The sequence below is a fragment of the Larus michahellis genome, chromosome 1 (genome assembly GCF_964199755.1).
Source record: "Larus michahellis chromosome 1, bLarMic1.1, whole genome shotgun sequence".
NCBI classification, from domain to species: domain Eukaryota; kingdom Metazoa; phylum Chordata; class Aves; order Charadriiformes; family Laridae; genus Larus; species Larus michahellis.
Genome location: NC_133896.1, coordinates 67,293,282 through 67,305,670, shown reverse-complemented (window position 1 = coordinate 67,305,670; position 12,389 = coordinate 67,293,282). Strand labels below are relative to the sequence as shown.

Here is a 12,389-nt window from a genome sequence, read left to right as displayed (position 1 = left end):
TTATTAAATCTCCAACTTCTCCAAGATAAAACACACAAAAAGATTAACATGAATTCATTTGTCTATGGATCGGAGAAAAAGGTAAGTTTGTTTCCTCCCTCTGCATACCCACACAGGTATTCTAAGAAATCCAATGCAATTTTTTTTTACTTCCCCAAGTGGCCACCTCACTATTCTTTCTGAATGCTTAGATCAGAAGTTTGAACGTGTGCAGTTTGTTTTACTGCACTGGTATAGTCTTCACGACACTCTTTTAGATATCACAAAGTAAATCTAGCCACAGCCACCCTGAACATTTCCAGCACTACAGTTCTGCTTTCTACGTTCAAGGTCTGTAGGTTCCACCTAGTCTAATCAGATGGGCAAACTCAAATCTCTTGCTTGCCTTCTCAGCTTTATTTGGTTTCACTGGCGATGCTTCCATGACCACTACACTTACCAGCACCTCTCAGGGTGGAATACCTTCCTGCCATTTACCAAGTATTTCTACTCCATAATTGTAAGTGAACCTGACACACAGTAGCTAAAGGCCATTTGGAATTCAGTAAATTAACTTAAATTTACTCTAGGTAACAGTTTATGATTTGCCTTGGCAGGCAGCTAAGCTAAAGTGCTCAGATTTTGCGATCCAGCTTTATTTCAGAGAACAAAGTTACCATCTAATTTTCAAGACTGAAAGACTTTCACCGTCCCCCAGTAGCTTAGAAAATAATCTGTTACTATTCTAATGTGTTTTGTTGTTTGGTTTTGGTGTGGTTATTTTTTTAAAACCCTATGCAATACCTTCTTATATATTGAAGGAAGAGCATGAACACATGCGAAGTTTTATTTCCATTCACATATTTTACAGCCTTCTGACTGATCGTTTGGTAAACTGAATCATCATATACCTTTCCACCCATCCCCAAAAAACCTCGTCAGCTTTTTTCCACACACACACACACAGACACACACTTCACAGTTTAATGCTACCCAGCTGTATGCCTTTGCTGCTAGTAGTAGTAGCTGTAGAATCAGTAGTGGGGAGGGACTTACACTGGTCACTCGACGGTAGATCTGCGCAGCATTTTGGCACTCGGAATAAGGATACTCAGACGTGGCCATCTCTAGCATACACATCCCAAACGCATATACATCAACGGATTCATCATATTTCTCCTCATACATCTCAGGGGCCATGAACTCTGGGGTACCTTAAATTAAAAGAACGATTCAGACTCTAAATGTCTCAAAGCGAGCAGAGGCTGCTGGCGTTACTCACCGCAGGAGGAAGCGGATGGGCAGACCTATGAGACAAGAGAAAGTGGAGGCAAAAAAGAGGGAGGAAACCCTTAGTCACTGTTGCATCAACATACTTTGTGAGTCTTCCATTGCAAGGCCTTTATGAAATAAGAATGGCATGAAAGGACTGATGCAATTCCTGGTTTATGCATGTTAGTTAATATAAGTATCAAAACAGACTGGATCAGGCTGTAGTCAAATGGAGAGATGGGGATAAAAGGGGAAAACCGTAGACTAGCCACAGGCTGCAAACCAAATACTAAGGAGAGTTAAGACACTTACCTTTTTCCCCTGTAAAAAAGGAGGCACATTAAACCTTGTTTCAAAAATTACCCGACTGCCCTCTGCTGCAAAAGTAGTAGTATTGGTAAGAGCCCACAGCTAGTCTCTGACCTGGTGCTCTCCATCTACTTTTTGAAGTAGAATGGTTGGGGAAAGGCCTTGCAATGAAAAACTCTGTTATAAATAAAAATCTTCATGAAAAAAGGATAAAAAGTAATTTTCTGCAAAGGCCACTCACCAGAGCCCTTTTCTTCATATACTTACCTTCTCACCTGCAGTATATTTATAGGCCTACTGCAGATACAGGCATTAGTGAGGGACATCCTACAGTCAAAAATACTCAGAAATACAGAGAGATTGAGTTACAGGCATAGAGCGTGAGATTCAACAAGTCCCATTAAAGTAGTGTGCAGAAAATTATTGCCCAGTGAAGAATCACAGCATCCCCTCTGTAAGCAAAGGGACTGCATTGTATGATCAGATTTACTTTAAGCCAGAGATACAAGTTTGCTTTTTGTAAATTTAAGCACAGAATTATTTCCTGCAGACACCAGATTCAAGACAGTTTACAGACCATTCTGTAGCCACATTACTTGTTTTCACCACACTAAACCAAAAAGCGGATGCAATTGCAGTCATTTATCCAAAGGCTAACCATTAACAGACAGCTAGATACAAGGCCGTAATTTTCCAATAATAAGTTTGAGGATAAGATGCACAGGCTTAAGAAAATATATTTTTTGACACTGTATATTTTTCTTTCCTATTAATACTTTGACTTGGTTAAGAAGCAGGAAATATTTCAGCGACAGCTTGCAAGACAATTTACAGGTATAAACCATTGATCCCATCTAGGAATCTAGTATAGGACTGTTGAGTAATACTGCATTTTAGCAAGCTCTAAATAGTGAGAGCAACTTCATTCTCTGCAGCCCTTTCACCCAACTATAAAAACAAAGCTGATAAAACCAATTCTTTAAAGAAGTCACAAGAAGGACTATACTAGTTCCATCAAACCAATTTCTGAATAAGCTTATTAGTGGATACATAAGAACATAAGCATCCCCAATGCATCCTCCTAACTTACATAAAAATTCACATTCTATAGACTCCCCGAGTAAGGCATTATACCACAGTCTGACTGGGATATAACATATATAGAGAGAGACTTTCTTTGATATACCTTAGTTTCTGTTTACTCTAAGTGTAAGAGATTTAATATTAACCCCTGGTGACAAAAAAAATATTGATTGGCTGTATAAATTATGCTAGACTAAATATCAAAGTGCTATTTGATCACCAAAATTCATTTGTACATTTATTGAAGCATCATATTAAAGCTGAGATTTATATGTAGTCAAGAGTGGTTTTATCAACAATGTTGCACTAAACTGTTGGGCAGGGCAATGAATCTATATTCCAAAATACGTGACGTTAATATACAAATTTCAAAAGCAAAACAAAAATTTCAACACATAACCTCATCAGGAAGACAGAATGACCTCATCAGCCAAGAAACAAAGCCTGCACATTTCCAGGCTTTGACCATGTACCTTTGAAACCATGTTTTAAAAGAAAGCTTGTAGTAAGACTCAAGTTTCCAAATAGGTAGACTGGCTCACCAGCCTCCAAAACAGGAGAGGCTTACCTATCACACTTTTGGCAAAAGAAGCTCGTTTCAGGGTTGCCAGACCAAGGTCTCCAATCTTGACGGATCCAGTGGGGCCAGTAATAAAGATGTTGTCACATTTTAAGTCTCTATGAATGATGGGAGGAGTGCGCGTGTGTAGAAATTGTAAGCCTTTCAGTATCTGACGGCACCAGCTTCGCAGTACTTTAATTTTCATCACTTTAAATCTTTTCAAATACCTAATGAAAAAAGTAACAGAAGGTTAAACAGGTTCTGCTAACAAGTAGTAGATTATGCTGCATCATTTGGTGTTCTGAAATAAGAAAACAGTAATTAAAGAGAAGCAAAAATTTCAACTTCACCTTCTATTTTAGGATCTACTTGGGCATTTCAAGACTTCAGAGGAACTGAAAATTATTTCCCCTCCTAAAACTTAAGCTGCCCTCTTCAGAATTTCTACCCCTTTCTTCTAACCAGGGGACTCTAGTGCTCAAAGACAAGTGTGAAATGTTTGATCTATAGCTAATAATTCATTTGCATAAAAGACCCTGTGGTAATTAGGCAGTTGGCTTGCTAAATTTCCAGGCACTGCTTCCCTGACACGGAGTTAAAAACTTATGCACTGCGACAATCCTTTATCTATTAAAGAGGTTTTTTTCCTCCTTACCTTTTAACCTAAAACTGCCTAAATACTTATAACCTTTTCATTGATAAAATGTAACTGGGTGGGAAGGTGGGGCACTAGAGACAAAACACTAGTAACAACCAAGTACCTACAGAGTTCTTGCAAACTATGCAAGAGCTCTGAAGTTGTTACACCTTACTTATCAATATTAGTCCAAGCACTCTGGTCAAGGATTCCAGCTTACACTTTAAGCCTGCTTCAAATTCACCTGCCAAGTTGTCACACAAACTAGAAATTCTTAGAGATCACTTCCCTCGTACCGGATGGGGTTTGATGACCAGAGTCTAACTGGTACTACTCACTACTTCAAACGTATGGACAGATATGAACAGGGCAGGGAAGTCTTTAAAAGGCTCTGCCAAATAACTGACATGGGAGAGCTCACAAGTAAAGTCAGTATCCCTTTGCAGGCAGAATGTGAGCCAACCTTAATTGTTCTAACATTGACACTTTTTAAAGTCCCATGTCAGAAGAGTCAAATTTCACACCAAAAGTATTTTCCTATGCTTACGATCTATGACTACGATCTTATTTTACTCCTTCATTTCAACAGATTAGAGATTCCACAAGGTGAATAACCTATGACAGTATTCAAGTGGTTTCCAGCAGTGTATTCTCATCATCCCTCTTTGGGTAAAACGATTTGAAGTGAACAGTTACTATTTTCTTCCCTTTGAAAAAGTATGGGCTGAAATACACTGAGAGAAAGGAACTAGCATGCTGTGTAGAGCAAGGACTTTTTTCCTATTCCGCTGTTACTCAAAGTCTCAGATAAATACCAGTTTCACACTACTGCAAGACTGGTAGTAAATTCTGTGATCAGCATGGAGTCTAGCAACTACAATCTTAAAATAAAACCAAGTCATGTTCAATTATTCTGTGGTAATATTCAGTCTCTTCTGCATATCCACTTAATCACGAGAAGTCTTGATGAAATCACCTGAATCAATGCCAACATAAAAATGCAGTATATTAATCCCTTTTACTTTAGTTTCTCCCGTTCAAAATAAGATCTGGAAAATCAAGTTGCTAGCAATAATCCTGCTGTGAAAACAGATCTGTAAAAGCAATTGGGACCCAGTTCCAGAAGGAAATCAAGTCTCAAAACAGAATGTAAAGACAGGCAGGGAAAAAGCCAAGCCAAGGAAGGAGACAAACTGAAGGAGGTTCTGGATCACATCAGCTACCACTTGAATTCTTGCTATTGACACAACCCTCATTCATCTCTCTTGAGCCTGTTCCAAAGATCACATGGTAGGGGCACTTCAGTTCAGCATCTGGAATCCCTAATTACATTCTTGGTTTCAAATATGCTAGTGTACTGCCAGCTTCTCACTGTTAAAGGACCTGGGCCCAACCATCACCCAGCAGTGTTGCTGTCATTTTTCCATAACACTGTCATGAACTAAGTCACATGTCACTTAAGGTAGAAACCACTTTAAAATGGAAGCATATATAAATACATTAAAATACACAGACAAACCTATCCACCAGTATGTTTTCAGTTTTCCTAGTATCACAGGATAACTCAGTCTGGAAGAAACCTCAGGAGGTTTCTAGTCTAAGTTTCTGCTCAAGGTAGGGTCAGCCATGAAGTCAGGCAGTTACTCTGGGCTGTATCCAGCCAGGTTTCTAGGATCTCCAAGGATGGAGCCTGCAAAACATCTTGGGTCAACCTGTTCCACTGCCTGGCTCTCACTATTGACATAGCTTTTCCTTGTATCAGTCTGAACCTCTTTTGTTTCAAGTTTATGCCTGTTGTCTCTAATCCTCCCACCATGTACCACTGCAAAGAGCCTGACCAACTCCCTCATATGCCCTGGAAGTCTCCCCCAAAGGATCCTCTTCTTCAGGATAACCAAGTCCAGCTCCCTCAGCCTCTCCTCACAGAGCAGGTACTCCAGCACCTGACCGTTCTGGTGGTCCTCCACCAAGCCTTGTTCCTGTTGTTTGGGGGTTTTTTTGCAGGAAGGCCCCTGACCTTGAGCATCTCAGCTGAAGGAGCTATAGGAAACCCTACTAAATTAGCAGAGATAGTTCTGAAGGTATGTGTCCTACTAGATAGCTGACATTCATTTAAAGTGGATCACAAACACACACTAGAGCATCTTTAGACAAAACTAGTGGCTGAGACCTAGGTTAGATTAAAAATTGCTGTCTTCATTAATAGTATAATCAAGACTTAAAATAGACAACTACATTTTTTTTCCCCAATATTTTAATTCCATTATAGCATACAATATCAGAAAGCAGTTTAATTCTTTACAACAATTGAGTTGTAAAACTTTTCCATTGGTATGCAAGAGTTCAGGGACTTTTCTTCATGCAAAATTAGAAATTCACCCAGACAGCATTTGAAAATGAGTCCACAATATTTTAACATTATTTATGTGTATATATCTCTAAATGTATACAAATACACAAACAAGTGAGGAAAATTTAATTTATCACCACACTTTTCTTCTGTTCACTTTGTTCACATAACGTGACAACATCTATGTCCCAAGTCTCAAAACGAGGAATTAAATGCAGGTAATGTAAACATACTGAAAAAAAAGATATGTAAGTAATATACAGTCAGCCAAATATCATAAACACAAGCATGCAGTGTAAATCTAGGAATATGACACGGGTACATGAAATACTTAATGATATTATATTTGGCACATCAGAAGTTTCCCATATAGTTTACCTGTCAAGTCTAGTGGACAGAAATAAGCTAAATCACAATTATAACATAAACTATACAATAGTAGAGAAAAACCCCACTCAGAAGACTACAGTTTAAAAGATCTTCAATTAAGAAGAGTCTATTATTTCTTTCTGACTAAAATAAAAAGACCTTCATACTCCACAGTAGAAAATAATCCTATAGCCAGCAAATCTGAGTTATTTCTTCCTACCAGCTCCCTACTTTATAACTGTCTATTATTACTTTATCATCTTGCTTATGCCACCACATAACAAGCCAATCCAAATATTAAAATCTGTAAGGGGGAAAAAGGAGTAAAAAGGAGAAAAAAGCTAAATCCAACGCTACATATTCTAGCATAAAATTAGGTAGCTTTAAAGGCATCTGTATAGAGCTGTAAAACATTTACTTTATTACTGCTCTGAAAAAAGCACATGAAGCAACAGATCTATTCTTTTATCTGAAATACCTTGAACAGCCTCAGAAAAGTCTTCCCTGAACATACAGCTGTAAACAAAGTTGCAGTGCCCTCCAGTACTATTTCAAGAGACAAACGCTTCCCTGTAATTGCAGTATAGACTCCCGAAGAGCCATTTTTTCCTTTTTTAAGTATGTCCATTTGTGGCTATCAATAAGCATCGTAAAAACACAAGATGTTCAACAGGCTATTTTAACCAAACAGACTGCAAATTGTTTCCAGCTCCTACAGCCTGCTTACACATTTAGGATTTGAATGCCTCTCCAAGACTTAAATAGGCACTGAATTAAGGCAACGACCCACAATCCCTGCATTTCAAATGCTGGCAGTTTTATTTCCAGTAGATTAATGGTGACTAGATGCTCACAAACAAGCTCCCAGCTCTGCAAGTTTCTGCAGCGCAAGGCAAAGGCGTGATTTCAGCAGAACTCCTCGTAGACTCTACAAACCACTAGAGGGCCCTCGCGGCAGCTTGATTTGCTGGTGTGTGCTTTTAACTCTGGCTTAAACATAGACCTGTTTTCATTCAGCTACTTCACAGGTTGAAATTGCAGGCACCCGCATACTTTTTTGTTAGGTACTGCTTCATGAAGTTTCAGCTAAACAAACAGGTGGTGGGTTTGTTCGGTTGGGTTGGGTTTTTTTTCCTTTTTCCATATTTTTTGTACTGTACTAACACCTAAAACCTCACAAAAAGAGGTGAATTAATTCCTGCTCTGAATTTTACAAACACACTTGTGCTAAATGGAAAGCAGCTGGAGAGGAAAATGAAAAATTGTGAGAAGTTAAAATAGAGCATTGTCTTCCCGAGCTCTCAAAATCTGAAAGTTTTCTGCATGTGCTTACTAGGACATTACAAGAAAGATTATGACAAGCTTGCTAACTTAAAGGATGTTCTACCATACCCTGCACCACTAATAAGATGATTCCTTAAACAAGAGTTTCCCTATTTCCCTACAGAAGTTTAGCCCTCAGCAAAAGGGCTCTGTTCTAATCTATTCTGAAATATGATATATTTCTAGTGCTCTGATTTTGTGATAATGATTCTTATATGCTTTGACTTGCCTTAATTTACTTACGTTTTCAATGTTCCAGATGTCATGAGTTCCGTCACAAGAACAATACACTTTTTTCCTTTGACTGTAGACTCCCAGGAATCATAGAACCTGACAATATTGGGATGCTGAAGCCCTTTCAGCATCCCAGCTTCCTCTTTAAATCTTTGTCGCTCTGACTTGGACAGCTTCCGATCCTAATGAAAAGGAAAAGGTATGTTAGAAAGCATTGCTTTATTTCTTACTCAGAGAAGCACCAACTTGAAAAACAGTTGGGTACAGTCAGTGAACAAGTAAGAATCAGCAGTCTTAAATGCCATTTTGTTTGCAATTACCCTTAAATATGCTATTTAAACAACATTCTACTACAGTCTTTTTATCATATATTTTTCCTTACAATCTGATTGCTCTCAGAGGTAAGAATTGCGAGTCTGGAGATTATCTCCTCTTCCTGTTTCCTCCTCCCCTATTCTAATAAATTTAGTCTTTGCCTGACTTGAGGTGGAAGGCAGACATAACATTCTCAAATAAAGAAGTGCTCAAGACTAGACAAAATTGGATCACTGAAAGCATCTCTCTCAGGTTGTACATAACAATAATCTTGAGTTATTCCTATGTGTATAACATCCAGACCACAAGTAACAGATTGGATTAACCATACAGGGGATAGAGCATCAAACCTCTCTAACATATAGTATGTACTTATAACTTTAGAAGAACAAGTGAATGAGTTGGATTTTCTTTGATTAAAAGCGTGACCTCATGATTGAGCAAGCTTCCTGTAATCTAGCATCAAGGAAAACAAAAAAAATAACTTACAATAGCAACAGAAAGCAATCTTTTGGCCAGAGACAGATCACGAAAAAGCATTCCTGGACAATATTGTTGTATTATCTACAAACAACTGGCTATCAGATATCATCAAGACTCTGAGCAGCTATTACCAGAATAAGTTGCACATCTCAAGAGAAAACAGTCTCCTTGTGTCATTCAGCATTGCGAGTTTACCAATACATTACCAATACAATGGTGACACCAGTCAGACTGATCAACTGACATAAATTGGATCCATATGCAGTTTGTAATTAAAAAAAAATCCACCACATTTCAGGATATACTTAAAGCCCAGAATGTTAGCATCATTGATTCTAACAGTTATTTAGGAACAACCAATGACCTCTCTGTCAAATCTGAGTAATAATTTTAAGTCACTTCATTCCATATTTCCTTTTCAATTAAAAGGAGGTAGTAAAAACCTGCAGGGTTTTCCTATACTGCTCACAACCTCCTCTTGTCTTCCAGGCAGCAATTCCTCTTCCTGTGTTTACAGGTAATATGTTGTCTCAATACCATTCAGCCATGCTAATATCTAAAACATTCTATATTCACTCAGATCATTAACTTTTTCTAAGAGGTTCACAGACTATCTGTGGGCATGGACAAACTTCATTTCCAGATGAAGCTCCAATTTTCAAAAGTATAAAAGTCTTCCAGGAAAGTCTGAAAACAAGTTTAAAATTACCTCAAGGATTAATATCTTATCAGTGTCTTAAGAACATCAATCACACACATACATTCACAGTTCTTCGAAAGATGCTAAATTCTTAAGCTTTGCAAATTTAGTCTGTAGACATCAGAGTTCAATCCTGCAACTATTTCACATTGCAGAAATTAGCACTATTACCTCTTCTCACTCTTTCATAAGCATACTTGCACAAACAAATTTCAATATAACATGTTTGCAGAAACACTCTGCAAATATTCAAGTATTCAGGTCTGCTTAGGTGTTGGGTTCTGGTTTTGTTGGGTTTCTGTTTGTTTTGATATGGAAGTAATACTTCCATTTGAGCTATCTTAGCCATCTAATAGCTTTCCTTTCATTACAGTAAACAGGGCAGCACAAGTTCTGTTCAGAACCAGTTAATCTTGACTGCTACAAACAGCTATGATACAAAAAAGCAGTGAGCTGCAATAGATACAGTCAACAGACCATACACACATGCTTCTAAGAAAATTCAATGCTTCAAGCAATACAAAAATCACATATTCTTACAGTAAAATGAAGCAGAGTCTTCTCAGCCTCTGCACTTGATCCATATAACACATGCTGTAAAACTAGCGTATAGCTGTAAACCAAATTATTATATATGGCAGTTACAAAACCAAGGCTGCAACAATTACTTTTACATCACTTCTAAGTTTAGCTATGTAATATGAACAATTGCATTCGTTTCTGTCCAAAAGCTAGATTTTTAGATGTATGTTTGTATTAAATTTCCTTTATTCTTTGCATTCTAACAAGTTATCTACCACAAACACTACTAGCCAGTTTTAGACTACATTTGACATTAAATTCTCATCTTAATCTATATAAAGCTAATCTCCCTTAAGGGTCTTACTCAGTTTTCCCTACCATGCTGTACTACTATCTCCAAATAGAAACTAGCAAGTGCTAATCACTCTTATCAATGAGAAGACTCTTAACGGGCAAGCATATTTTGATGCATTTCTCCTTCTGGTCACATCAATGGTAGCATGGTGTTCCTGCAAACACCCATGACATTTGAAAGAGACACTTAATTCAGTGGTAGCATTAAAACAACCACCAAGACAGTGACAATATACTAAGTAATTCAACACTTCTTTGAAAGTCACAGTGCCCTAATGCCTGGGACAAGTTTGGGCACAAACATCGGCCAACACGTTTCACCCAGGAAAGACAGCTATGTTTTTGCAACCAAGGAAACATTGCACCCTTCAGGAACATACTGCAGCAGCAAAAGTGAACATTAAACAGAGCTGTAAAAAAAAAAGACAGAGAGGCCACTTGTTTCATAAGGCTAGTGATGCATACTACCTTTCACCACCCTCAATTTCCTTGGATACACAACCCATACATAACACTTATTTATATTTCTTTCCTTAAAGGAACACTAATGCTAGGTAACAGAAAAGGGTGAATATACTTAAAAAACAACCCTAGCATTCAGGAAAATATTAGATCTCATGTACAATTATACCAACAAAATTAATCTGTATGTACAATGACTGGGTACACTTGTACAAACTACATTCTAATGTGACCTGCAGATAGCCTACAGGCTAACTTGCAATTTAAAAGTGACAAATAAACTTTCAAAACTTGAGTATTCCATATACCAGAACCTTAAAACCTATTAGACTGTAAGATTCGCAGACTGCATAGAGATGGACTAGAAAAAAGCTCATCCCAAATACTACATTTTGATATCCTTTGAGCTGTTAGTATGGGCAAATATGACAGCTTTATGCTCTTTCTTGTACAAAGATGCAATTTAAGCAGCTGCAGCTACTGAAATATTCAGATAAGCACGAAAACAGAGCACCATATGTAATTTGGAAGACTGAGAAATGGTGCTACCAGCCACATTAGGTACGAATATTTGAGGAAAGGCAGGGGAATGAAAATATCTTGCCAGCACATGAAATCCGCACACAAAGTTGCTGCACAGCAGAGCTGTAGCAGAGAAAAAGAAGCCATCATCACTTAATAAGAACTTAAAAGAGCATTTTTCAAGAGTTTGAGAAGAGGAAAGTTTTCACAATCCTCAGTTATGAGTGTATACTCTAAGAGACTCAAAAGCCCAGATGGATCTTTCCAACAAGGCAGCTACCTGGGGCAATACTTGGATCCCACTGTGGCCTTTGAGCAGGAGTCTGGAGGAACGCAAGACCCTCAGCTCTATCTCCACCTCTCAAGAGGTAGGAAAAGTTTTGCCGTGTATGATTCAAAATAAGCACTCCATTTAATCAAATGATCTCGAGGGTGAATCAAATAAGCATATGTATCTCCTGCCACCTTTTTCCTGTAACTCACAGTCTAAATAGGTATACAGATGGATCATTTCAGCGTGGATTTGCCATTTTCATCTAGAAGCAAAAATAAAGGTTTCACAACTTAACATTCCGGTATAACCAAACTTACACGTCACAAAACAAATCTAATGTTTTCTTTGATTTTTATTTTTAAATCAAATAGCCAGAAACTAAACAACATAGAAAGACACATAAGATGCTTTTCCATAAGCCTAGAAAACTTGAACATTTTTATAAGGAAAAACCACCACTTTAAGAACAGTTAATAATATATAGCTTGATATCCTATCCTTCAGAGACCCATTTGTTTCAGAATTCCTACTAGTAAAATTTTTTTAAGTGGACACCCTCCCTCCTCTGTCTCTTTTTTTACCATAATGAAGCAATCTTAGGCAGACAAGACAAAGTCCTAAGTCTAGAAGTTAGCAAAT

At 37.8% G+C, this 12,389-nt stretch overlaps 1 protein-coding gene across 16 annotated transcripts in view; it reads right to left on the bottom strand.

Annotated features, from left to right (window-relative positions):
• The window catches only part of WNK1 (WNK lysine deficient protein kinase 1), a 107,319-nt gene that overhangs the window by 63,743 nt on the left and 31,187 nt on the right, over window positions 1-12,389 (bottom strand). For all 16 annotated transcript variants that reach the window (XM_074583915.1, XM_074583857.1, XM_074583886.1 and 13 more), the window contains exons 2-4: window positions 8,128-8,300; window positions 3,212-3,432; window positions 1,036-1,193 (exon numbers count right to left, since the gene is read on the bottom strand). In XM_074583915.1, coding sequence (XP_074440016.1) covers window positions 1,036-1,193; window positions 3,212-3,432; window positions 8,128-8,300 — 552 coding nt within the window. The remainder of the gene's footprint in view (window positions 1-1,035; window positions 1,194-3,211; window positions 3,433-8,127; window positions 8,301-12,389) is intronic.